The sequence below is a fragment of the Populus nigra genome, chromosome 5, assembly GCF_951802175.1.
Source record: "Populus nigra chromosome 5, ddPopNigr1.1, whole genome shotgun sequence".
Lineage (NCBI taxonomy): Eukaryota > Viridiplantae > Streptophyta > Magnoliopsida > Malpighiales > Salicaceae > Populus > Populus nigra.
Window position 1 is genome coordinate 18,618,915 of NC_084856.1, and position 24,346 is coordinate 18,643,260.

The following is a 24,346-nucleotide window of genomic DNA, read 5'->3' on the forward strand; positions in this document are numbered from 1 at the left end:
ATGTATTTTGACTTTATATTAATATTTGTAAACCTCAAAATACTCTTATTTAACAATTTAATAATTTTTTTACCTTAAAAATAAATAAATATTTTTATGGTTAAGAAACTAATGAAAAATAAGAAAGTTATTGGTTAGTAGTTTTAAATTTTATTAATTTTTTTAAAAAATTCTAGGCTGAAAATTTTTTAAAAATATAAATACCCCGTAAAATTTCTTAATGATTAATGAAGGAGTGAAAAATACAAAAACATCTCAGCCTCAAGCTTCATATTTTTCCACTCAAGGACAACATAATATTTTACTGTAACAATCCATTTTACACCATATTAGAGTTTTTGTTAACGGGGCAGTAAAAAAGCAAGATTCCCCACCCTTAAGGTTTGATCTTTTTCCATTGAAGGGTAGCATGATAATTTTACTGTTAGCTAAACTGTGTAGAGTTTTTGTTAATGTTAATATAGCATTGGTTTTCGTTCCATCAAATCAGTGAACATCACTACTATTATGCACACAAAACGAGGGCTTGCCTTCCCTCTCCGCTCTGTTATCAACTTTTGCAGATACCTATCTCTCTTTCCTTCTGTATGCGCTCTTTGTGCATTTTCATCATTTCACTCTCGCTCTCTCATTCTTTTACAGTACAAAAACTGCCCTTTTTGAAGTCCTGATAACTGATGCGCTTCAGTGCCATACCTGCATTCATTGCTTTTAATCTTCCCTTTCAGGTTTCTGTTATTATCTTGAGTTTTTGACTTCCCAGCTCGTGTCCTCTTCCCTTCCTCGTATCTTGTTTGAAAACAAATACTCGTCTCTGCTTTTGCCTTGTTTTGTTCTCTTCTTAAAGAAAAGAAAGTTGAATTTTTTTCTATTACAATTTCGTTTTTCATTATCGGGTCTTGACTCAATCCTATAATTAAAGCTTTCCCCAAGTGGGTTTTTCGTTTCTTGGAGAAAAAAACTTTTATGTTCTCATGGCAGGAAAAGTCTGTTCTGTTTCTTGACCAAGGTGTGTGATTTTGAGGTGAAAGGTTTTAGCTTTCTCATACTCTTTGTTTTTTTCATTTCCTTAGCTTCTTGGATTTCTCCAAGTGGTTTTATGGGTACTGTTTATTTCCCAGTGCATAAGTTTGGATTTTGTTGAAGCCATTGCCTCATTTGAAGAACTTTCTGTTTACAGGCTTGAGAAATGAAGTTGATTTTATGAACTGTATTTTAGTATTTTGGCTCAAAAATGGGTTCTGCGAGCTCCAAAGTTGACAAAACTGAACCTTTGGCTCTGTGCAAGGAAAGGAGGAAATTCATAAAGCAAGCAATCGATTCGAGGTACAATCTTGCAGCAGCTCATGTCTCATACATTAACTCTCTTAGAAACATTGGTGTAGCTCTCCGGCGATTCGCTGAAGCGGAGGTTTTGATAGAGTCTTCTCTGTCAACAACCTCAGCCACCGAGCTTGACAAGTCTCCATCACATTCTTCATACCTCTCTCCCTCTCCCTCCCACAATGCAGAGGTCTCAGATTCACCATTGCACTTTGAGAGTCCAATATCACCACCAGTGTTGAATATGAATTATATGAGAGCTGGTGGAGGTGGTAATGCAGTTACTGTTAAGTTTAATTTGAATAATAGTAGTGATTTTGTAGAGGATGAGTCGTTAGGGTTCTCCATGCCCCCGCCGCCGCCTCCTCCTCCTTTTGAGTCAGGTGGCTCTTGGGATTTTTTTGATCCAAGTGATACTGGTGAGAGTTTTAGATTTGTAGGGCATGGTGACTTGGATATGGAGTTTGATGATATTGGAGGGTGGAATGAGTTTAGGAGTGAAAGGGTTGGTGTTGAACATAGTGTGGTGGATGCAAAAGGAAAATGGACAGAAGTTGGTTTGGATAAAAACAGTCGAGTACATGAAGAAACTTTGAAGCCTGGTGTGGAGCTAACCGGGGTTGAAAATTCTGGCAATTCAATAACTCAAAATGGCAGTTGTAACTTCATAGTGGAAGGTACTGCCACATCATCTAGATTGAGAGCAGTTGAAGGTTCTAGCGGACAAGTACTTGTTGGTCAGATGAGGCATGTAGAAGAGGGGCAGAATGTTAATGTTTCCACCCTTGGACAATCAGGTTCAAAGAGGGAGAAAGCAGTAGCGGTGAACAATTTGTCTGCAGAGAGAGAGGATCCGTCGGAGTTCATTACGCATAGAGCTAAGGATTTTCTTTCAAGTATTAAGGATATAGAGCATCGCTTTTTTAGAGCCTCTGAATCTGGCAAGGAGGTCTCCAGAATGCTTGAGGCAAACAATATCAGGGTTGGATATACTGAGGCAAAAGGTAATTATTTCTGTAAATGAGTCAAATGGCTGAGTTATAGTTGGCATATTTATTTGTCCACTTAAATTCAAAATGCCATGGATGCTTGTTGGTGCAATTTTTTAAACTTTTTTAGTTATCGAACATTTGTGCAAACATAGTATAACCACTTCCATTCTCATAGGGGGGTCATCTGCCTCAGCTATTTTGGTGGCTGTAAAATTTGTTTGCTGTCGTGGAAAGACTGCACTTGTTTCTCATGGTAAGATTAGCACAGCTTTCTCAGTGTGTTTTTTCATATTTCTTTCCATTTTGTCAATTCTCCATTGATTTTGTAGAACCTATGGAACATATGACTAAGGTCATCACATGGAAACGGACAGCATCTTTGAGGTCATCTTCATCAAGAAATCCTCTTGTCACGGCAACAAAAGATGATGCCTCTGATAGTGGTAATGATTTTGTTGAAGAGTTCTGCATGATTGCAGGGAGTCATTCCTCCACCCTTGACAGACTGTATGCATGGGAAAGAAAACTCTATGATGAAATAAAGGTATTTTTTAAAGCCTTTTTGCTTTTATACAATTGTTTTCTTCTTGACCCTCTTGACTTTGTAGTTTTTCCTACATGACACTGTGTGATGCGAAAATGTGTATTGACAATGTTCAGGGCATATCAATTTTAAGGTGTTCATGTCATATTAAGTTTTTATGGGCATGTTTCCATTATTATATGCTGATTACCACATAGAATCTTTATTGCGTAATGTAGAAAATCATTTGAATGCACATGACAGTTTTGCTGGTGCAGAATGCCTATTAATTTCTGTTGTAAACATAGATATGTGTTCATAGAATAGTATATCTAAAGGTCAGCTTTGTGTCTACAGGCCGGTGAATCTATCTGGAAAGAGTATGATCGGAAGTGTGACCAGCTTAGGCACCAGTTTGCCAAAGATCAAAGCGTTCATGTGATTGACAAAACCCGGGCTGTTGTAAAGGATCTACATTCACGCATAAGAGTGGCAATTCATTCTGTAGATTCAATATCAAAGCGGATTGAGAAAATAAGAGATGAAGAGTTGCAGCCGCAACTTCTAGAATTAATTCAAGGGTAAATATGAGTTTGTTTTCTTTGTCTGTCATAATATAGTTGAGCATAGAAGCTTTACTACCAAAGTTACTTGTCCAGTTGTCTTGAGGTTTGTAACCCTTGAGGTTCATACTGAACTAAATATGTGTTAATTCATCTCTATTTTCTGGCATTATATTAATGATTAGTGAGCCTATGCAGGTTGATCAGGATGTGGAAGAACATGCTTGAATGCCATCATGCACAGTACATCACAATCTCATTAGCATACCATTCAAGGAGATCAACAGAAACTCCTCAGGGAGATACTCGGAGGCAGATTATGTCTCAGCTTCAGCAGGAGATTGAATGCTTCGGTTTTAGCTTTGCAAACTGGATTAACAGTCATGCTTCCTATGTGGAAGCTCTAAATGGGTGGCTGCAAAATTGCATCCTGCAACCACAGGAGCGTTCCAAGAGTAGGAGGCCATTCTCCCCTCGCCGACTCTTGGCCCCACCTTTATTTGTTCTCTGTCGTGATTGGTCGGCTGGGATCAAAGGTTTGCCATCTGAGGAACTTAATAATGCCATCAGAACCCTCTTAACTGATTTGCACCACCTAATGGAGCAACAAGAAGAACAGTTACAAAAGGAAGAGAAAGTAGTTGATGTAAACAATGGAGAATCAGGAGGCAAAGAGAATGAAAGGAATGATGACGTGTCATCGAGCTTGTACTGCATACATGCAATTTTGACAAAGGTTCTTGACAGACTGAACAATTTTTCCGAGGCTTCATTGAAAATGTACGAGGATATCAGGCAGAAAACTGAAGCAGCTCGAGTGTCTTACTTGAATTGCAGGCCGCTTAGGTGTTAAATGTTATTTAATTTAGAACGTATAAGCATTTCCAAGTTTGTGGTTGGAAATAGAAACTTGTACATACGAAATGAGTTGTTTCAAAAGGCTTTTGAGAAGCAATATAATATTTCTTGTTTGGGAGTGAATTTGCAACTTCGGAGAAGCTCTTGTTGCTGTATTTCTGGCAACACTGTTCCGTAGTTAAAGCTGTTCACTTGACAGCTTGCCACTTCTTTACAATGCAGTTTCTGCTATTGCCTTCGCACCTTGGTTGATGTATGAAAATAATAATGCAAAAGTGAAGGTTACATCTAGCCCGTTGGTTGACGGGGTTTCTTTTCTTATAGAATCTTTAATGAGTTTCATTACCTGCATCTTGCTAGTAAATTCCATTACTTTTAAAGTTAAGTTCGAATGGTACCTGTCTTCTTTCTACAATACGGACAGTTCCCCTGTTCTCTCATTTAAAAAAATTGAACCAAGCATGAGCTGCCGTTGGGAAGAGTTTAGTTGAACAAACTACAACAACATATATTTCTTTCAATTTTGACAACATTATCCTCACGCACTAGAGGATGCCAGCTTAGGTTTTCGGAGATGCTATTCTACCTTGACCCAAAAGAGTTTTAAGCGAGGAAGAAACAACAAGAATAACGAATGAGAGAATTCATCTCCTATGTGGGAAGCTTTAGTTGTTAACTTTATCTTTTGCTGCCTTCAGCTTCCTATTAAAATCAGAACCCAACGTACTGTGTGTACTGAGCATAAGCTTCTGACTGCATGGCAATTGGGGCCCTTGTAACATGATTAGGAAGATCAAATGCGTCAACAAGCTCCTTCGCAATATTTCTCACTTGGAAACTTAAGTAATCTGTCAGCTTGTGGATTGCCTGCACAAGGCGATAGTAAAATGAATGAAAGTATGCAGAAGACCCACATGTTCTCCATAATCCAACTCATTTTAACGATCTAAAATGCAGAAATCAGGGGGGCAATTGTTGTAGCACCAATATGGATTCTGGTTCAAAACATCCTGATTTTTTTTTCTCTTTCCTTTTTTTTTTCCAATTCTGAAGGACATTTGAATACCTTAGCTTTGTTCGGTGCCACATAGTCAACATTTCGATAGGTTCCTATGTCATTCCAGATTTGATTCAAGGCATAAAGATCGCAGACAAGTTTCAAAGCAGCTCGTGTACTTGCATCAGGACATCTAGCACATAAAACAGGAAATTAGAAACTAATTAACGACAATAAAAAAAAAAGATGGGATGTTCTGTAGATGGGTTTAGCAGGTACTTCTCCACGGTTTCAATGAACTTTGCAAGGATGACAGACTCAATATGAGACTCTGCAAGTGTCAGAAGGTGATTCAAGCATCGATTCCAAGCTCCAAATCCCCCAAGAGTTTTATAATGCTTGCGAAGTCGAACAGCAGCACTTTGAAGCAATCTAGATGTTCGGTACTGTGAGAAGAAGAATCACAAAATTTTTAGAAAAAAATAGAGATGATTGCTGGGTCTATGTGTGTGATTTTTAAGAAACAACCAAGGACAAGAACTCACTCTGAAGGCATCCAGTTGGAATTTAGGATCTCGCAAGTGTTCTGTACCTTCCCAGCGTGCTGTTACAGGATTTGGCTGTGAGAGGTATGTGTTCATTGATTCTCTCAAATAGTTCCATGTAACAGCCAGTGTCCCACCTTGAAATTTTTGCTTGTATTGCTTCAAGAGATCAGCTGCTACCTGTATCAAGTAAACATTCAGATCAAGCTTTCATCTGAACAGAAACAATGCTTAGTAATCTATAATACCATAATTGTAGAGATAGATTGTAATGTTCATAGTGGTTCTTATTTCATTTTATCCATAAATGAACCTTACATCCAGTTTAGTGACAAATCCATCTCATGAATCTTTTCTGTTACTCCTAGAGTTTAGCTCCATGAATTTTGGTATCCTCGGGATTTATGCAACAAACAACCTAGGAGTTTGCATTGAGGGTTTTCAAGTAAGGGCACGATAAAATGAGATGTGCAACCTGTTGTAGAAGTACTGTGTTGTCCCCTTCAAATGTCTGGAATATGTCATGATCATTCCTCAAGATACCAAACCGGTTGACGGCAGCATAACCATGGCCTCCACAGGCTTCCCTACAGACACTCAATGATTTTGCTGTATAGGACGTCACATAAGCCTTGAGGCCTGCCGAAAGCGTATGGACATCTCCAACCAATTGTTCAACATGTGTCGTTTTCATCTGAGAATATATTTCTACCAAATACGAAGTGGCAAAATGAAATGCGTAAGTTGAAGCCAGCATTGGCATGAGCTTGTGCTGTTGAGACTGATAATCAAGAATACTAACTTCAGGTTGCTTGGGAGGACCAAACTGCTGGCGCAATAAAGAATATCGGATGGCAATTGCATTAGCAATCTTGAGGACACTAGTTGAAGAAGATGCAAGGGCTACCCTTCCACCTACAAGTTCCCCTAGTGTAGCAGCAAATCGTTTGTTTATGGTTGGAAGACTACTTGTGTACTTCCCATCCCAGGACACATCTCCAAATCGATTGAGAAGATTATCTCGGGGAATTCTTACTGAAGTGAATCTTAATGCTCCATTATCTACCCCATTCAGGCCAACCTTGTGGCCACAATCATGTATTTCAATTCCTGGAAGTGCCTGGTGGGTCTTCAAATCCCTTATTGGAACAATGAAGGCATGGACACCCATATCAGAGACACCTTTAGCATCATGAGCAGGCAACATCAGCTTAGCAAAAACAGAAGCAAATTTTCCATTAACTGCAGCATTGCCAATCCACCATTTGATGGCCCCGTCACTGGGTGTGTTGATTATAAATGCATCTGTAATTGGATCAAATGTTGCAACTGTTTGGAGACCTTGAACATTTGAGCCTTTGAAGCACAAACGTTGAGTTTAGTTCAAATATGTCAATGTTGCAATTCTAAAAATGTCAAGTAAAACACAAAAAATGCATACCCCCACGTGACACTCTCTCACGGAAAAGTAAATAAAAACATAAAAATGAAAAGCTTAATGACTATAATCTACAATTTGTTCTCTTATGTTTTGTGTTTGTTTTTAGTTAATGAATCAGTTCTGCATCATAGTCATGACAAATAACAATGAAGTGAAAACAAACGACACTGCTTAGATGCCCTTCCACATGAAATATTGGGACCTCAGCCATTTCTAACCCAACTCAATAGGGACTATCACATAAATATCTTCAGAAAGTTTCACTATTTATGCAGAAAATATGTTTCTGCAGGAAACCTCGTCTACTCAAAGATAATGCTTCAATATTACAATTCTAAAAAAAAAAAATGATGACTTGCAATCCTACTGAAGTTCGCTACAGGTAGAACTGAGAACTAGTTGCGATACTTCGTTGATTTATGATAAATAACATTAATGGAGAAATATTAAGGTAGCTAATACCACACCAGCAGAGGTTTAATTTAATATCAGAAACACAGAGAGAAAGTTACGAAATAATACGGGTAGAAAAGATTACCATGATGGAGCTCCGTCATAGCAAAACAACCTGGATACTCCAAACTGTCAATACCTTCAAAGTACTTATCCTTATGCTTTTTGGTTCCTAAGTTGATCACAGAGCCTCCCCAAAGGCTGTAAATTTCAAAAACTTTCTTCTAAACAGATGATATAAAATTCAACAGAAAAACAAAGGTCACAAAATTAAATGCTTTTCTCAGGTTATCATCTTTAAAATCTCAACACCATGAATGAACCAAAAAGAAAAGGAAAAAAGCAGAAATTTCAAAAGACTACATGAAGAAACATGGAGCTTAACAAATTCTAAAGACAGCAAATGAAACAGAGTAATTGGCATTAACAAGGGGATGACTCAGGATAGATGATCCAAATACCATTAGTATGAAATAAATCATTAAAAAAAGAGAGAGACGTGGCTACATAAATTGATTCACGGTAGAACCCTCAGTGAATGCCAAGTACAGAGAAAGCAAATATTCAACAGAAATTCATGAATAAGCAAGCATTACAAGGCAAAATAACATGTATTAATTTCCCTATCTACCTTTCAGAAAAAAAAGGAAAAACAAAAACAAAACAAAACCCATAAGAGAAAAACGAAGAAATGATCAGTCACTCACCTATACTGAACTCCCAACTTGATACCAAGAGAGATATCCACAGCACCGGCAGCCTCAACAATAGCAAAATACTTGCCAGGATCTTCAACAACATATTTTAAAGGCCTAATACCAGCTTCTTTAATCAAACCATACATTTGTCTCCAACATAGCTCTCTATGATCATCTTTTGAAATCTCCAGCGGTGTTTGCAACTCTGGCCTTGCATGAAAATACTCATAAATCTTCTCTTGTATTTCTCTGTATTTCCCTCTCATGTACAGCGACAACTTCTCCGTTTCCACATCAAGTTTTGCTGATCTTGCACATGGAAACAACCCTAGCTGCTCCTGCGTGTCATGCTCATGCAGAGGGCGGGGTACGGGTGCCAAGTGCAAGGAGACCCGTTGGATTCGTCGAGATACGACAAGTGTTTCGTTCTCGGCCGTGGGATTTTGCTTCTTTTGTACCATTTGTACCTTTTTAGGGGTTGGTGGTGACGCTGGTGGTGGTGATCAATGAATGAAGGCAGAGATGAAAGGTGTTGCGAGGTTGCTTTCTTCGTTTATACTTTATAGTTTTATACGGGGAAGGGGAGAGAGAGACGTGGGGCCTATAAGAGTGTACAGGTGGCGAGACGGGATGGGAGGAAGCGTGGCTGTTAACATTGGCGCGCCTTTCAACGTCAAAGTGGATATGTTCTGATGATGAAACTGAAACTGATACGGATAAGAACGTGAAAGAGATTTTTCGGGTTTTGCCTCTTCTTTGTTGACAAAAAATAAATATAAAAGTGGGAGAAATTCTATATGATAATTAAAAGCATCTTCTTAGTTATTTTTAAGAGTTCATTTTAAAAAATAGATAGATAATAAATAAAAATTATAAGTAATATTATTTTTATAATAGAATATATATTTTTTATATTATATTTTTTTAAAAAATATAATAAGAAATAACTAATAAAATATTATTATTATCGAGATAGAAAGAAACCAACCGGCAGAAAGGAGACAAATAGCATCCACGAACAAACTTTAACGGCAAGGGAGACAAAAGGTTGAACAGATTATTTTCATGTTAGTTGAAGACCAATGCCTCTCTTTTGTTTTTCAGTTAATAAAAAGGTTGGGAACTTAGGTTTATCAAATAAACATAAATTTTCTTCGTCCAATCACGTGGGACTTGTTCCTTGATATTTATAAACATGTGGATATATTAATGTATGATTCAATGTGTGTAAATCTTAATAAAGCAGTCTCCACCTGTTTCCATGGGATTGGAGCAGACATCATTTTATTTTTATTTTCTCTAGGGGGACCAAATGATAGAAAATCTAAGTTTTTTGGGATCAAACTAAAGTTTCCCACACAAAAATCTAAATGAGGAATGTATTTTTGTTCTTTGTCAAATATGATCCTTGTTCATTTATTTTCTATTTTCAACCACAATTAAGTTCTGATTTCACACAATCGAAACCAATTCATTTTGAATATCCTAAAAATCTAAGCACATTGAAGATAATGCAAATTGAAAGAAATACAAAAAAAAAAAACAATAATATTATAATTTTGGAGGTTGAAATTGCAAAAATTAAAAGTTCAACGAACAAAAAAATAAAAGCACAGTGTTCATATGAACAGTTGAAGGCAGATAGCAATGAGTCTGCATGAACTGTGTTTGGTGCTTAAGTGAAAGACCCATATACTCTATTTATTTCTTTAATCTAATAAACACGACCAAGTCCAGTGAGAATATTTTAGCTCATATACTAACTAATTAATTTCTCAAACACGACTACATATTCTACGAAGAATGCTATCACGGTTTGAAATCTTGCCCATTGAAGTACAAATAGGGCAGTTTGCCAGATGATGTTAGTGTATGCACTGCTGAAAATCCACCATAGCTACTCTGTGACTTAGTTAAGCATATCTTGGCAATATATTCGAATGGCTTGTGTTCCCGGTTGTAAGTTTGGTTCACATACTCATCGATTGGAATCCACTGCAAAAAAACCAAAAACAAAAACCAAAACAAAAGGAAAGGAAAAAGAAAATGATTGTTATTAGTATAATCATTAGAGATCTATATGGATTCACATTTTATATTTTTCTCCAGTTAATTCATAATAGATTTATCATTGAATGAACTCCATTGTTGATATTGACCCAAAAAAAGAAATTGTAGGTATAGTTAGTCCGTGAACAGCATGCCATCACAACGTAAAAGTTGGATAGGTTCGAGCTATATTCATTAGGCCCTCCTAACCTCCAACGGATCAAAACAGCCAATTATCAAGAGAATTCCTTGTCGGTTCTTGTAAAATATTTCATTTAGACAAGGGATTCTAAATACATCATAAGATACCTTTTTGTGATTTGTTTTCTCCATTATTATGCTAGTGCTTCACTGATTTTCGCATTCATGGATCTGACATGATTCCATGTATGGCCAAATCACAACAATGTAATACTGAAAATTCCTCATACTCGTATTGTGTTGGTTTTTGTCTCTACAAGGGTGCATTCAACTCATAACTATAAGGGCCCAAAAACTGAGTTAAAATGCTGACGCAAAATCAAGTATCCAAAGCATTTCATTCACAAATGTCAACCCTCAAGATGGAACACATTAGTAGCTTTTTAAGTAAGATAATGCGATTGTAACTTCAATGACTGGTTTAATTTTTTGAAGAGAATATTTATCCTGTTTAATAGTTGACATGCACTACAATGTCCAGTTCAAGTACAAGAAAAGATGAGTAGTACCTGGGCTGCCTTAATCTCTGAATCTTGTTTTGTGATGTCAAAGGAGAGTGGTTGTAACATGCAAACAAAAAATAAATCTGATTTTCCAAGGAATTGCTGGTGGGTTTGGCTGTGCATAAAAACAAAAAGGAGAAATCAATTAACAGGAACAAGCGTATGTAAATTGTACAAAGACTTGAAACATTTCATCTTTAATGTTAGTATCCTTCGCAATTAAAGATGGACGACTCTGGTTTTAGTTTGCAAATAATAGAAAACCGACATCCACTCGCCTTATTCTGAGCATGGAGGATCCCCATACTCAAAACTGATGTTGCAGCAATCATTGATAGAAATCATTGGTTGATGTCACCTACAAGATCGAAGGATCTTTTCTTATTCAGACTGGGTTATGTAACATGAGTATATCTACCCTAACGCCTCCGAAATAGACTATTTAATGGAAGCTCACTATTGGGGGTGGGCAGGGGAGCCTGGCTGGCTAAGAGTAAATAGGAGCACATTACACATCCCAAACAGGGTTTCTTTAGCTGGTTTGCTATCAAATAGGCGATAGATTAAGCCTACAAAAAGATAGAATTATCTGATCCTACCTGTCTACTCCGTAATCAAGCATACGAAACTAGAGATTAAATTCACTTTTCATGCCCAAACCAACTAAACAGGTTTGCTAAGATAAATTATGTGTTCATTAAAGCCTTAATATCGTCCATCATGTCTTGTCATTTTACAATGAAATTCTTATTTCATGTTTTTCTGTTCCCCTTTTTCTTGGAGTGGAAACATTTGAGTGATAACTAAAAAAGAATGGAAAATTGAAGTGATTAATTAGAAGAGATCTTCTTACCTGAATGCTAAAATTTCCATAAATTCTGTGTCAATCTGAACCATTATAAAGCCAAAGATGTTAATGTTAGAAAGATGTGAAAACTTCAGAGGATGCAAAATACAACAGTATTTAATTTTGTTTGAAACCTGTGGAATTTAACTTACTCCTGTCTCTTCTTTTACTTCTCGAATTGCAGCCGCACAAATATCCTCACCCTGCGGATGCAAAATTTCACCATGTGCACACCATGAAAAAGCATTAACATATAACCACCATCATATAATGCTTACCTGATTAACAACGCCTGTAGGAAACTTCCATGCATCTTTACCTTTGAAGTATCCATGTTTCTCCTTAACTACCAGCACCTTCCACGTAGAATAATTTGACCTCAACATGAGACTTGAATAATGATGACAACCAGCCAACAAAAGTTTCTAACTGAATTACTGTTTTAGCATTTTATTGAATTTCTTTATATTTGCTAACCATACCATGCGTTAAATAACTATTTTGTAGCGAGAACCTGATTTGAAGATCAAACCTGGTTTGAAGATCAGAAATCACATTTGCAGCCCACCAATGACAGAACAAGAAGGGTGAGCTAAGAGAAAATTGAATTTTCCTTACTCGATGGCCCACCACCACCTTAAGTTCAGAGAAAAACATAAATATATTAATGCTACAGTCGAGAAGAAGTACCTCTCTCTTATTGTTCATAACAAAGGCACCAATGCCAACTATATGTGAAGCATTTGCAGGAAGAGTATCAGGACTGTCAGGAATCCAATAGACCAGCATCAAGTAATTTGATTCAGCATGGTGGTACCTAAAACCCTCCTGCACAATTAATTACAAAAACACTCTATCATGCCCTGGAACGCAATAGAGACATTGAATCAATTATAATTGTTTCCAGTTCGAAACATTAAGTGTACGAATTTCAGAGGCATGCCACTTTGAATTTATGATTCACCTTAACTGTAGGTTCAACAAGGTTAGCTTGTTGAATAGGCAATTTGATCCAAACACCCTTCTTCCCCTTGAGAAAAAATGAAAACAAGTTAAGCATGATGCAGTTAACACGTAAGATCTTTTTAGTAACTAGCCATGATCTTTTCGAAAAGGAGGTTGTCAGTTTTATTTACCTGTTGCCTCCATTGGGATATCGAAGCTCTAAGCAAAGGAACATAGATGTGAGAGTCCATGGGTTCCTTCATATCCACCACAACTCCTCCATATTTATCATTAACTGCATTAAGTAGCCCAATCTGTTGAACTTTATCTGAAGGTAGTGCTGTCTGTCCCTTCAATACACTGGTTGGGGGAGACGACATATTTCTTCTTGAGATTGGGAGTCTATAACTGGACCATAAAAAAAGAAAATTCAAGAATCACCTGTCCAGTTATGCTATGCACTTTCGAAACCCAACTAAGAGCATGCCGGCATAAGGACAAGTAAGGATTTACAACTGAGTTAAGTCCAGGAAAACCTTGAAATCGCTCTATCTTGCTATGAGAGGTGAAATCTGTCATGAATCCTATGTGAGTATGGCTATTGAATATGCAAAATCTCTGGCGAGTTCTTCCTTATTGTTTCGTGTAATCATGCAAAAAGAGATTGTATTTGTCACAAAGCAGCCCCAAAACTCGATCTTACCCAGATGAATAGTATTGGCTTGAAGAGGTCCTTGAATAGATTGAAGATTTGACTAATCTTAATGTTTCTAATAATAATAATACAAGTCCATTTCTCCAGAAAAAAATACAGAAACAAGGAAGACTAGAAGCCTCTTAGTACGCTCAAAGTCAACTATAACGGCAACAATAACTAAATAAAAATACACTACTGACCAGTCAGAACCCTTCACCAATTATACCTCGCCGGTCTGCTCTAGCCCTTGAACAACTTGCAGAATCGATGAGATTTCATCGAAAAAGGATTTAGGGCATACACAGGGATGTTATATATGAAAAGCCAAAAAAAATTAAAAAAATATTAACTTAGTTTCCCTGTTTACATGAATGGTAAATAAAATATTAAAATATTATTCATACTTATTCTGGTTTTTTTCTTTGATTTTTGTTTTAAAAAATATGTTTTTTCAGTTTATTTTTATAAAATTATTCTTATTTTATTATCCGAGCGAGGTTATTAGAGTTGTTTTTTAATTCTTTTTTTATTTTTTAATATTAAATTAATTGAGAATTATTTTTTATTTATACTATTCAAAAAATTATATTATTAATTTATCTCTTCGTATGTTTTTTTCTTTCATAGATGCTCTTGAGATCTGTTCTGGAGTGTGTTAAAGGTTTGACCAAACACATGAATTAATTAAGTTTCCACTAACTAAAACTAACCCTCTACTTGATCAGTGTTAAAGCAGTGGAGTTTTTAGATTGTAAAGCTGTGAAAACTATAGTTTAGAATCCTCAAAATCGTTAATTCTCGTAATTCAAATCAGATTATAACCACTGAAACGGTAATTAGAATGGAAAATACCAAGTAGAAACCAGAGCTGCAGACGTCGATTCAGTGCAGAAAAGTGGAAAGTAAGTTCCTGGCAAGATGAAAGAAAGCACAGATCTGCATTCATAGCTGTAAGTTCCTGGCAAGATGAAAAGAAGCAAAGCATAGATCTGCATTCATAGCTGTAAGTTCCTGGCAAGATGAAAAAAAGCATAGATCTGCATTCATAGCATTACGGCTTAGATGTTTTGTGTGTCTGAAACTTAAAAAAAGGTGCTGCGGGTGCAATCGCAGCTTACTCTTGAGTGATTCTGTGTTTGCTTGCAGCTATTTTATAATTTATGTAACTCCTCCTCATCTTCTTTGATTGTTTCCCATGAACTCTCGCTCACGGCACGTCTCTAGTCTCCATGACCACTCGTTTCCAGGTAATCGTGATCGTTTTACTACAGACGAATTAGGGATCCTTATCCATAAATGTTAACAAAGATCACGAGAACTCTTTCACAATCCATCAAGGTAATATTTTCATGCACACATAACCATGGTAGGTAACCTTCATACTCTAAGTCTTTCGAACGCTTTATTTAAAAATTTTGAGGGAATATGTACAAACTTTAATTAAAAAAATAAATAATTTATTATTGTTAGGGCCATGTGACCCAAGAAAAAAAAATTCAATGTAGCACAAACATCAATAATTTTTTATTATTATTTATACTTTATTTTGTTTTCCTGTCTCAAAAGTATTTTTTAAAAATATTAAAATTTTTTATTTTTTTATTTGGTTCGAATTAATAATTTTTGATATTTTTAGATTATTTTCATGCACTAATGTTAAAAATAATTTTTAACAAATAAAAAAAGTATTATTTTGATATATTTTCAAGTGAAAAATATTTAAAAAAACAACTGTAATCATATTTTTAAACAAAGATAGTAACCTAAACAACAACACACACATAGTTACCTAGGCCTCTACCTAAATGATTACACCCAATAAAATTCCATTCTCAACACATTTTTTTAGTCTCAAGGAGTTAGAATGCTGTATATAGCATCTGCAATCTATACTCTATAGCTAGCAGTCAAGCAATCAAAGGTTAACATTGGCAGCTAGTACTTAATTAGTAGTATAATTAGTGGGATGAAGGTGTCAAATTACCATTATAATTAAAGACTGAATTAACTGTTTCTGTGAAGCTGAGGTGCTAATTTTAGACTCCTTCTGCGAGACAAGTTAATTTTTAGGCTGATTCCTCGTACATGGATTCGAAACAGCAAGCCTCTCAGCAAACAAAATTGATGATGCTTAATCCGGTCGGCAAGTGATCAATGTATCCCTCGAGTTAATAATCAAAATTCGCTTCCGTAGAAGATCGCAAGAAGAAGAAGAAGAAATTATATGCACTTAAATTGGTATTATTGTTAATAATATTGAGGGAGGAGAGAGAAACAAAAGAGATAAAATAAAAGGAATTTTTTGAGTCTAAATGAAGATATTATTGTTAAATGCGGTGGGTATGAATGTAATTTTCTTTCCCGTCATTTATTTCTTTTTAAAATGGACATATGAAGTAAATATTGATAATTATTTTTGGAGCGTTATATTTTTTTTTCTAGATTTAAATAGAAAACTTGTTTGCTGAGCACTTGATATTTCTAAACAAAGTAATAAAAATTGACTCTGAAGATAAGTAAGTTAATTTGAATTAATCATGTTAATCTAAAATAAAATTATTTTAATATTTTATTTAAAAAATAAATAAAATATATATATATATATATATATATATTGTTTTTTAAAAAAATATCAAAATCTATTCTCTTCTAGATTTGAACCGGTTAAATTTTATTTCAGAGGTTGATGGCAGGTATGACACTATCCCGCTCTAGAGCCCAAGTAATTCAAAACCCAACCAACATGGTTCCCGCCAAAACCGGATCACTACTTACGCCGTCAACTTTTCGTTACCCAAAATTTGCAGATGTTAATTGCCGCGCACATTTTCATTCTTTAATATTTCAAAATTTCACAGATTTTAAGGCTTCGTGCCATTACCATCAATCTTTCCACAATATATGCCCAGATTCAGCATCTTACGAAACAAGGTGTTTTCTTTTTTAGTTGCGTAATGCATTATTTTTACTGGTTACTTTAACGTTGTCTGCGTAGATCTCTGTTGACGAATTCAAAAGTTTTGTTCTTTAGGTCTTGTGGATTAGTGGGTTTGCTGCAAATTTCGTTGATTTTTAGCTAATCGGGGAAGTGGGTTTTTCGTTTTTGTTAATTTGGAAGTTGATTTCGTTACTGGTTCTTTTTCACCTGTTTCTTGTTTCTGTTGGACTAACCATGAGTGGAGATAATTTCACTTCCAAACCGCGTGCCGCTTTGGGGGATGTGACCAATTTGCCGGCAAAAGGGGTGTTTTCATTGATTTCGGGTGATTTGGGGCTTAAATCTAGAGATGGGTATGGTAAGAACGTGGATAATGGGGATTCAGGTTCTGCAAAACAAGTTTGTTTGGGAGTTGAAGATTTGGTGAAAGAGAAATGTGGTGGTATTGAGAAAGGTTGCAATTCGTTGACTACTAGCTATGAGATTGATGTTTTAGAGGAGAATGTAGCTGGTGTGTCTGTTGTCGCAGATAGGCCTAGTGATACTAAGGAAACATCTAATTTGATAGATGGCTGTATTGATCTTGTTAAGAGTGGCGGTGCAGGTACACACAGTATTGGGGAACTTAGTTGTGCATCTAGTGGTTCAGTGCATACGAGCTCTGGGCCGTGCACAAAAGATAGTGATGACGAAGGGAAATTCACCTCCAATGTTATGCTGATCAATCCAGTTGATCAAGCGTTAGTTGGTGGTGCTTCTGCAAATGATGACAATGATTCTGGAGTTGGTAGGCTAGCTAGAGAAAGATGTGGGCCTGTTGGGTGGTCGAGGTTGCCCGCTTCACAGGGTTTGAAATCGTTTGAGTCGGAAAAGTGCACAACTCTCCAGGGTGATGTTTGTGCCAATCTGAATGCAGGTGCTGACATGCTCAAAGCTTGCTCCTGTTCTTTTTGCTTGAAAGGTAACTGTAAGCCCTGCTTTCTTTGTAATTTCCATTATAACTAGTGATTACCGAAATTTAGTGCTCACATATGTATGTATGTAACTAAAGAGAGCCTTTCACTTTGCAATTTGTCAAGCAGCTGCTTGTATTTGGTCGGACCTATATTACCAGGACATTAAAGGCCGACAATCTGGTATGTGTGTCTAGAGCAAATTAATTATTGCTAGAACTGCATTTACGTTTTTCTAAATTGCTATGTTTTGTCAATGTGATGCACCTGTTTTCGGCTGTTGACTTCATGTGTTTCTTTTTCCTCTCAGCATTGAGGAAGAGTCAGAAAGAAGCGGGAATCTTGGTTAATAAATATGCTAGGGGAAAGCAGGCAGACATTCCTAGCCAAGTAAACTCTAACAAATCTCTGAAATTAGTATCTGACCTCACTGATCTGTGGAGGTCCCACTTTCGACACATGGAGGATATGTTTGCTAATGAAAGCAGCCAACTTGTGAGTGTAGATTTTCTTGCTTTGTTAGATAACGTTTCTCATTGTGGAAAATTTGGATCCTTTCCCAGGTTTGTCAGAAGGGTTCCTGATTCCTATTGCTGGAATCACGATCTATTGTGTCTTTCCTTGAAATCATTTATATTGTGTTTACCTGAATTTTGATTTTTTGGTTGGGGTTACTCCGTAAGAGTTTCAAATCAATGTCCCTGATGACTTATTTTGATCACTCTTTTATTATCATGAACTGTGAATTTTGACTTAAATCCCAAATTTTCCTTGCAGCAAGCTGGATACGTGACACTGAAAGATTTGAGGGCCAGCTGCAAGATGGATCTAGAGATGATCACTGGGATGCCTTCGGACACACTTTAGGGTACTTCTGATGCATCTGATGTTTGTAGGATTGTCTTGTCATTCTAATTCTTGTTATTTCTGCATACAGTATGTGTAATGTACACATGCACTTCTGTGTGATCTTGGATTGTCTAGCAAAGTTCTCCTATGTTTTACTATTGTTATTAAATATCTGCACCATTTATAAGATTTGTTGTTGCAGTTTCTTTTACATGAGGAAAAACTTCTGTGATAGAGGATAAAATTGCCGCTTTTCATATACCTCTTTCTACGGTGGCTGATTATATTGGTGTTCTCAATGTCTTTATCTGGTTTGCTTATTGCTGATTGGATGGATTTCTTTTATAACACTTATGGCTTGTGATTCTTACCCTTATGTCAGGTTCCAGACCATACGAAACCTGCTTTTCTTTTACTGCTCGAACTTAAAAGAGATTAGCCTTCTGACCTTAGACCAAGTCCCTGGACAACTAATGAAAGCATAAATAAAAGATTCCCCAGGCCTATTCGCAGTGTATGGTTTGCCGGATAATATTGGTTGGATTGGATTAGATATGAATATATAAATAATTGTTTTTTCATGTGTTTAGTGTGTTTTAGATTGATATGGACAATTTATTTTATTTTATATTGCTAGATATTAGATGAGAGTTGATCCATTTAAGGTTGAGATTGTTTTAAGTTTAAGAAAAAATAAGGAATGATTGATCTGACATGACTCGATAAAAAACTTAAGTCAACTTGCAACCCAGTCAACCTGAGATAACACGGGTTAAAAATCTATTGATATTTTTTATATATATATTTTGGTTAAAATGAGGTTGTTTTGATTTTTTTTTTAATTTGGATTAATCTGGGTTGACCTTTTCAAGTTGTGACTTAAACTTTACCCTAGGTTGACCTTGAAGTTGAGTTTTAAAATTATAATAATAAACATTTTTATTTTTATGTTGTTTTGAGTCAACTTGGATTAACCATCTCGATCTATATGGCCTGGGCCTTACCCCAGGTTGACTCTTTAGTTAGATTTTAAAACTATAATAATAATTTTTATTATTATGATGACTCCTAGTTCCGGGTCGATCCTTTAATGAGGTTTTAAAACTATAATAATAATTATTTTTATTTTTATGTTGACCTGGATCAATGGTTAATTCAACCTGTAACTTGAATAGACTCTCAAATTAAATTTTAAAACTATAATAATTATTATTTTTATATTTTTGTTGATGTAAATTAATGATTAACTTGACCTATAATACACTGGATCAAATTGACTCTAAAGCTGAACCAAAATGATTAGCCTTCAAGTCCAATTTATGATTTTTAGAATTGATGAACGATCGAGGAAGGAGATTGTTATTCGCCCAGGGTCCCAGGCTTCTACTGTAAAAAGAAAACGAGAAAGCTTTTTATAGAGTAGGTTGAGTGTTTTAATGAAATGTTGTTTGATGATATCTTGCTCCTGAAATTATTTTAGTTTATGTAAAGTAGATTAAAATGGTTTTGCTTGTACGTGGGATTCTTAGTGGTTTAGGTTTAGGTTTAGGTGTATAATTGAGCCTATCCTTTGCTTTTATGGTGGGTTCTGGTATAGTTAATTACAAAATAAATAATGACCTTTTCCTTTCCTTTCTTTTTGCAAATTTCTTGACTGCACAGTAACCTAGCAGGATTATCTAGAGAGGCCCTAGTTTTTTAACCCGTTACTGATGGAGAGATCATGGTCGGATATATATTGACATCATTCAGAGGGTAAGGGGTGTTTTCTTATAGTGAGAATTGTTTAAATAGATGAGGCTGTAATTTACCTGTTTCCAGTGCTTTGCATGTCAGCTATATTTGATTTTTACGTGAAACCAATGAGCAATAGTGACCTTGGAGCTGTTGCACCATGGATTGCCATAATATTGATATATTGTCAGCTTATCACTTAGCCCGTGTGAGCTATTATTTCAAGTTCTAAATTAGCTGACCTTAATTTCTTAATGGTTCTTGACATCTTCGATTGGATAGCTGTTGTGAGACAGAAGAGAATGCTGATTTTCTACTAGGCTAGAGTAGGTTATGGAAACGAGTTGAAAGATTGATTGCCATGACATAAAACTATAAAGATGGAATTTTTGGGGGGGAACTCTACTCTTGGAGATGCTTTCTGCTCGCATAAAGGGTGAGAAACTTATTCCTCCTATCAATTAGTGTTTTTGGAAGTAATTTTAGTTAATGGTAATGAGCAAGAATACTCTTAGGTGCAAGTTGTGTACGAGGGGCAAAGTTCAAATTTTAATGGTCAGTGATAAATTTTGCAGCAGAGGCATGCTAATGCTAGACAGACAAATGTAAGGCTACCTAGGAAAGAGAGGAGAGCATTGCAGAAACAGCTAAATAAGAGGAATCATTGCGGCATTGCCTTAGTTTTATATCAGAAGGCAATAACCATATTGTCACAAAAGACTGGACTCGGTTATAGTTTTGTATTTGTTCTAGTAATTGCCTTAGTTTTCTTGTGGCCTGGGGAACTGACCTGGTAATTGTTTTGAGTTTGGTTTCCTTGGGTTGGTGTCGGTCAACTGATCAGTTTTGTTGTTCTGTGGTTTTCTTCATTTTAGAGATGGTTCTTACTTCTTACTATGCTGTTACAGATTCATTTGGTTTAATTTTTGGCAAAATGATATCGCAGTTTCCAAGCATTGTTACATTGACGCTGTATGGGAGCATGTGGCTAATAATCAAAGTATACGAGGTTGAATTGACTGCCAAGGTTTGTGCTTCTTTCATATGATAATCAACTGTGAGCTGCCATGAACGCAGTCAAGGCAATGAATTCTATTCTACTGACCAACAATGATTGCTGTTTATTTTAAAGATCCACCAAGAATGGATGCATGTGCATTCTTAGTTGAATTTCATGAATGGAAAGACTAGCGATTGAGTGAAAGCTATCTATTATGTTAGCTTGTTTATTCAACTCGTCTCGTTAAAAATTAAATAATTATTTTTTTAACATAAAAAAATCAATATATAAGTGTTATTTATATATTTTTTAATATTATATAAAAAATATATTCATGAATCAAGAAATCGATACTTACATATAATAAAATATAGTTAATATAATATGTATTAATAAAAACATATAAGATTTCAAGATAATTTTTAACATGGCAAAAGAATGAAATAATATTGTAATTGTTTTAATGAAATATCATTTCCTTGGTATTTGTATAATAATTTTTTTAATAAAAAATTCAAGAAAAATAAATTATAAAAAAATAAAGATAAGAAAAAAAAAGTGAAATAGGATAAGTGTAGAGTAATAAATATTTAGAGTGTAAAAAATAAAAAATAAAATATTTTTTTCAAAATAAATGTAAAGAAATTAAAGAAAAAAATTTCAAAAAATAAAGAAAAGAACAAAATTTATGATAAATAGACATAATATAGAATGATAAAAATATCAAATATAGGGAAAAAAAATATAAGAAATACTTGTTTTCTTAAAAAAAAATTATTATAAATTACAATTTTATCGCCAAAAAAAAATTACAATTATGCTATTTCTCGTGATAACACCAGTTCCTAGATGTGTACTGAGAGAAGCTGCTTTGACTTTTTCTTTTTTTCTCTCATATTTTAATTCCCACTATAAAGATTGGTCAATTACCCATGTTTAAGTTCCAATAATTGCAGCTACCCTCCTCCACCGTTGGTGGCAGGTGGGGGAGATGTTGTGCCCAGCCTCAAGGCAAAGGGTTCTGGACCCAGTGGAGAGAGATTCTGCTACGTGAAAACAACTATCATTCAAATCTCATATGTGCATCGATCTGGGTGTGCCACGTCTCAGCCAGCTTATTTCCTTATGATTATCTGGACAATCCTTCTGATCAAGGATTATCTTGGACAATTATTTGTGATGCATCGAGGTTGACATTGGTGATAGTCAACTGGTGGCCTGAGATTGTCTGACATTTGTGATAATCAAGGCTTTTTAAGTTTGGGTGCTTGTTATCGGCGGTGTTCTCTGAACCACCATTAGAGGGCTTTGCAATTCTGTAGCTCAGCACTTGTATTTTCGTTTAGGTTTATGTGATGTCCATAAGCAATTTCGTGATTTTTAAGTCAAGCTAGTGTGATGGCTTTGAGGTGTTACTTCACTTGGTCAAGTTACATCTTGATTCTCAACTTTGAAATGTTATGATTTAGTCCCTGGCATTGAAAGTATTTATTCAATTAGATTCCTCTGCTACACAGCCTACACGTTACAATTTTCACGGTACCAGGTTTGCCCCCAGTAATGTTCATGATTTCCTTCAGTGTCCGCCACTATTTGCACGTAAACAAATGAATCCCTTTGTAAAGTTAAATGACAAGTTTAGATATTTTGGTATTGTTTTTCTGTGTTTTTTATAATATTTTTTGTTTAAAAATATATTTAATTAATTTTTTAAATTTAAATTTTTATTAATTCAAATAACACACGAGTATCTAAAAACAAAAATTACCGTTACATGCATTTTCGTTTTAAAAGTAGACTAAAGCAGAAAAGATGGTGATGACCGAATAAAATAATGAAAAAAACCTTCATTTTAACTATTTATGAAAATAGAAGAATTTTCTCACTCCTCTATTAATTAAAGAAAAAGTATTTAGATGGTGGTTCAGTTATAAGAGTTTGGGATTAAGAAGTTTGTTTCCTCTGTGGTCTCAGATTCGAGCCATGTAGTTGCTCATATGATGACCATTGAAGACTTACATAGTCGTTACTTTCAGGAGCTGTGAGATTAGTCGAGATGCGCGCAAGTTGACCTGGACACTCACGTTAAACTAAAAAAAAAGTAAAACTACCGGAAGAAAAAAAATTTCCAGACACATGATGGATTGATGGGGAAACTCTAAGCGAGTCACAAAATTTTTTTTTTTCGTTTAAAACTTTATTTTAATATGTTTTAAAAAAACATTTGACATGAAAAGCTTCAAATTAATATTTTTTTTAATAATTTTAATATGTTGGTGTTGATAATTAAAAAAATTTTAAAAAAAAATTTTGTATTATAAAATTAAACACAGCTAATTTACATCACAATACTAAATATACATCAAATTAATAAAATTTATTTAATTCAATTTATATAGATCCACCGGCAAATGAGGACAAGTGACTTTGAAGAAACCACTCGATGCGCCCCTTGGGAAAACCATTCGACAATTTCTTTTGGGGGGGTCAGGATATGTTTTAATTTTAATTGGAAAATGAATATTCAAACAAAAAGATGTGCTTTCTTTTGTATGATTGGTTAGCTTTCAACTATTAGAAGTAAAAAATTTCTGATAAGCTTTCATACACTTTTTTTTTTTTTAATTCGAGAAAACTCTATTTTTCAAAAAGCATATTTTGTGGGTTTAGATAAACGAATAAAATCTCAGTTATCCAATATTCTTACAAGAGATACACGCTCTAATTCGAAAACTACCAAATTTAATTTCAATAAAATAGGTGAATTAATTTGTAAAAACACCTCTTGAATTATTGTTCATTTAAATGGGTGTTCTTTACTTTTTTTTTATTATTTGAAATGACACCCCCATTTAATATATTAAATTATAAATAGATCTTCAATCATAGTTCATATATTAAAATAAAAAATGTATACATAATAATGAATGCATTAATGGCTTAACAAAGTTGTCTAATTCACAACAAAGAATTTGCATTCAAATGACCAATAATTCAAAATTATTTATAGGAATTCAACAGATAACTAGAGAGAGAGGGGGAGAGGGACAGAGGGAAAAAGAAGAGCTCATGAGAGGAGGATGGATAGAAAGTGAGGAAAAGCCGTCACCAGGAGACACCTTTTCTTTCAATCTTCATCGGATCTTCACGTCTATCAAGGCAATTCATCACTTCTCACGTCTTCCCCAACCTTGTTCACATTAGTTTTGTCTTTTTTTTTTTTTTACAGGTCCATGC

General features: G+C 35.1%; 4 protein-coding genes and 1 long non-coding RNA gene across 9 annotated transcripts; 2 read left to right on the plus strand and 3 right to left on the minus strand.

Moving 5' to 3' along the window:
* Positions 1–503: 503 nt before the first annotated feature.
* LOC133694806 (protein ALTERED PHOSPHATE STARVATION RESPONSE 1-like) lies at positions 504–4,585 on the plus strand. Of its 3 annotated transcripts, none has more exons than XM_062116509.1 (6): positions 504–1,024; positions 1,181–2,327; positions 2,491–2,568; positions 2,645–2,859; positions 3,196–3,419; positions 3,600–4,585. In XM_062116509.1, the coding sequence occupies exons 2-6, from the start codon at positions 1,235–1,237 to the stop codon at positions 4,252–4,254; spliced, it is 2,265 nt and encodes a 754-aa protein (XP_061972493.1). In that variant the 5' UTR covers positions 504–1,024; positions 1,181–1,234; the 3' UTR covers positions 4,255–4,585. The 3 variants fall into 3 exon arrangements, with proteins under 3 accessions (XP_061972493.1, XP_061972495.1, XP_061972492.1); XM_062116511.1 differs by having other exon boundaries at positions 504–1,009; XM_062116508.1 differs by having other exon boundaries at positions 504–2,327.
* A 43-nt stretch (positions 4,586–4,628) lies between these two features.
* On the minus strand, positions 4,629–8,939 carry LOC133694807 (acyl-coenzyme A oxidase 2, peroxisomal-like). Its single transcript, XM_062116512.1, has 7 exons — positions 8,403–8,939; positions 7,781–7,896; positions 6,277–7,157; positions 5,802–5,981; positions 5,536–5,702; positions 5,326–5,449; positions 4,629–5,126 (listed from the first exon to the last, which is right to left on the minus strand). Exons 1-7 carry the CDS (start codon positions 8,852–8,854, stop codon positions 4,971–4,973), a joined length of 2,076 nt encoding a protein of 691 aa, XP_061972496.1. The 5' UTR covers positions 8,855–8,939; the 3' UTR covers positions 4,629–4,970.
* A 1,003-nt stretch (positions 8,940–9,942) lies between these two features.
* Positions 9,943–14,962, minus strand: LOC133694808 (nudix hydrolase 7-like). The gene is made up of 9 exons (XM_062116513.1): positions 14,488–14,962; positions 13,130–13,346; positions 12,958–13,023; positions 12,684–12,821; positions 12,272–12,349; positions 12,146–12,196; positions 12,000–12,034; positions 11,153–11,261; positions 9,943–10,388 (listed from the first exon to the last, which is right to left on the minus strand). Exons 1-9 carry the CDS (start codon positions 14,628–14,630, stop codon positions 10,203–10,205), a joined length of 1,023 nt encoding a protein of 340 aa, XP_061972497.1. The 5' UTR covers positions 14,631–14,962; the 3' UTR covers positions 9,943–10,202.
* On the minus strand, positions 11,271–11,990 carry LOC133694809 (uncharacterized). The gene is made up of 2 exons (XR_009842343.1): positions 11,604–11,990; positions 11,271–11,504 (listed from the first exon to the last, which is right to left on the minus strand). It is a non-coding gene; the product is annotated as an uncharacterized LOC133694809 (long non-coding RNA).
* A 1,363-nt stretch (positions 14,963–16,325) lies between the features above and the next one.
* LOC133694153 (uncharacterized) lies at positions 16,326–22,608 on the plus strand. Of its 3 annotated transcripts, XR_009842238.1 has the most exons (6): positions 16,326–17,534; positions 17,656–17,709; positions 17,837–18,021; positions 18,304–18,394; positions 21,056–21,136; positions 22,066–22,608. XR_009842238.1 is itself a non-coding variant. In XM_062115611.1 (5 exons), the coding sequence occupies exons 1-4, from the start codon at positions 16,808–16,810 to the stop codon at positions 18,391–18,393; spliced, it is 1,056 nt and encodes a 351-aa protein (XP_061971595.1). In that variant the 5' UTR covers positions 16,326–16,807; the 3' UTR covers position 18,394; positions 21,056–22,608. The 3 variants fall into 3 exon arrangements, 2 of the variants coding, with proteins under 2 accessions (XP_061971595.1, XP_061971594.1); XM_062115611.1 differs by having other exon boundaries at positions 21,056–22,608; XM_062115610.1 differs by lacking the exons at positions 21,056–21,136; positions 22,066–22,608 and having other exon boundaries at positions 18,304–18,634.
* The last annotated feature ends 1,738 nt before the right edge of the window (positions 22,609–24,346 follow it).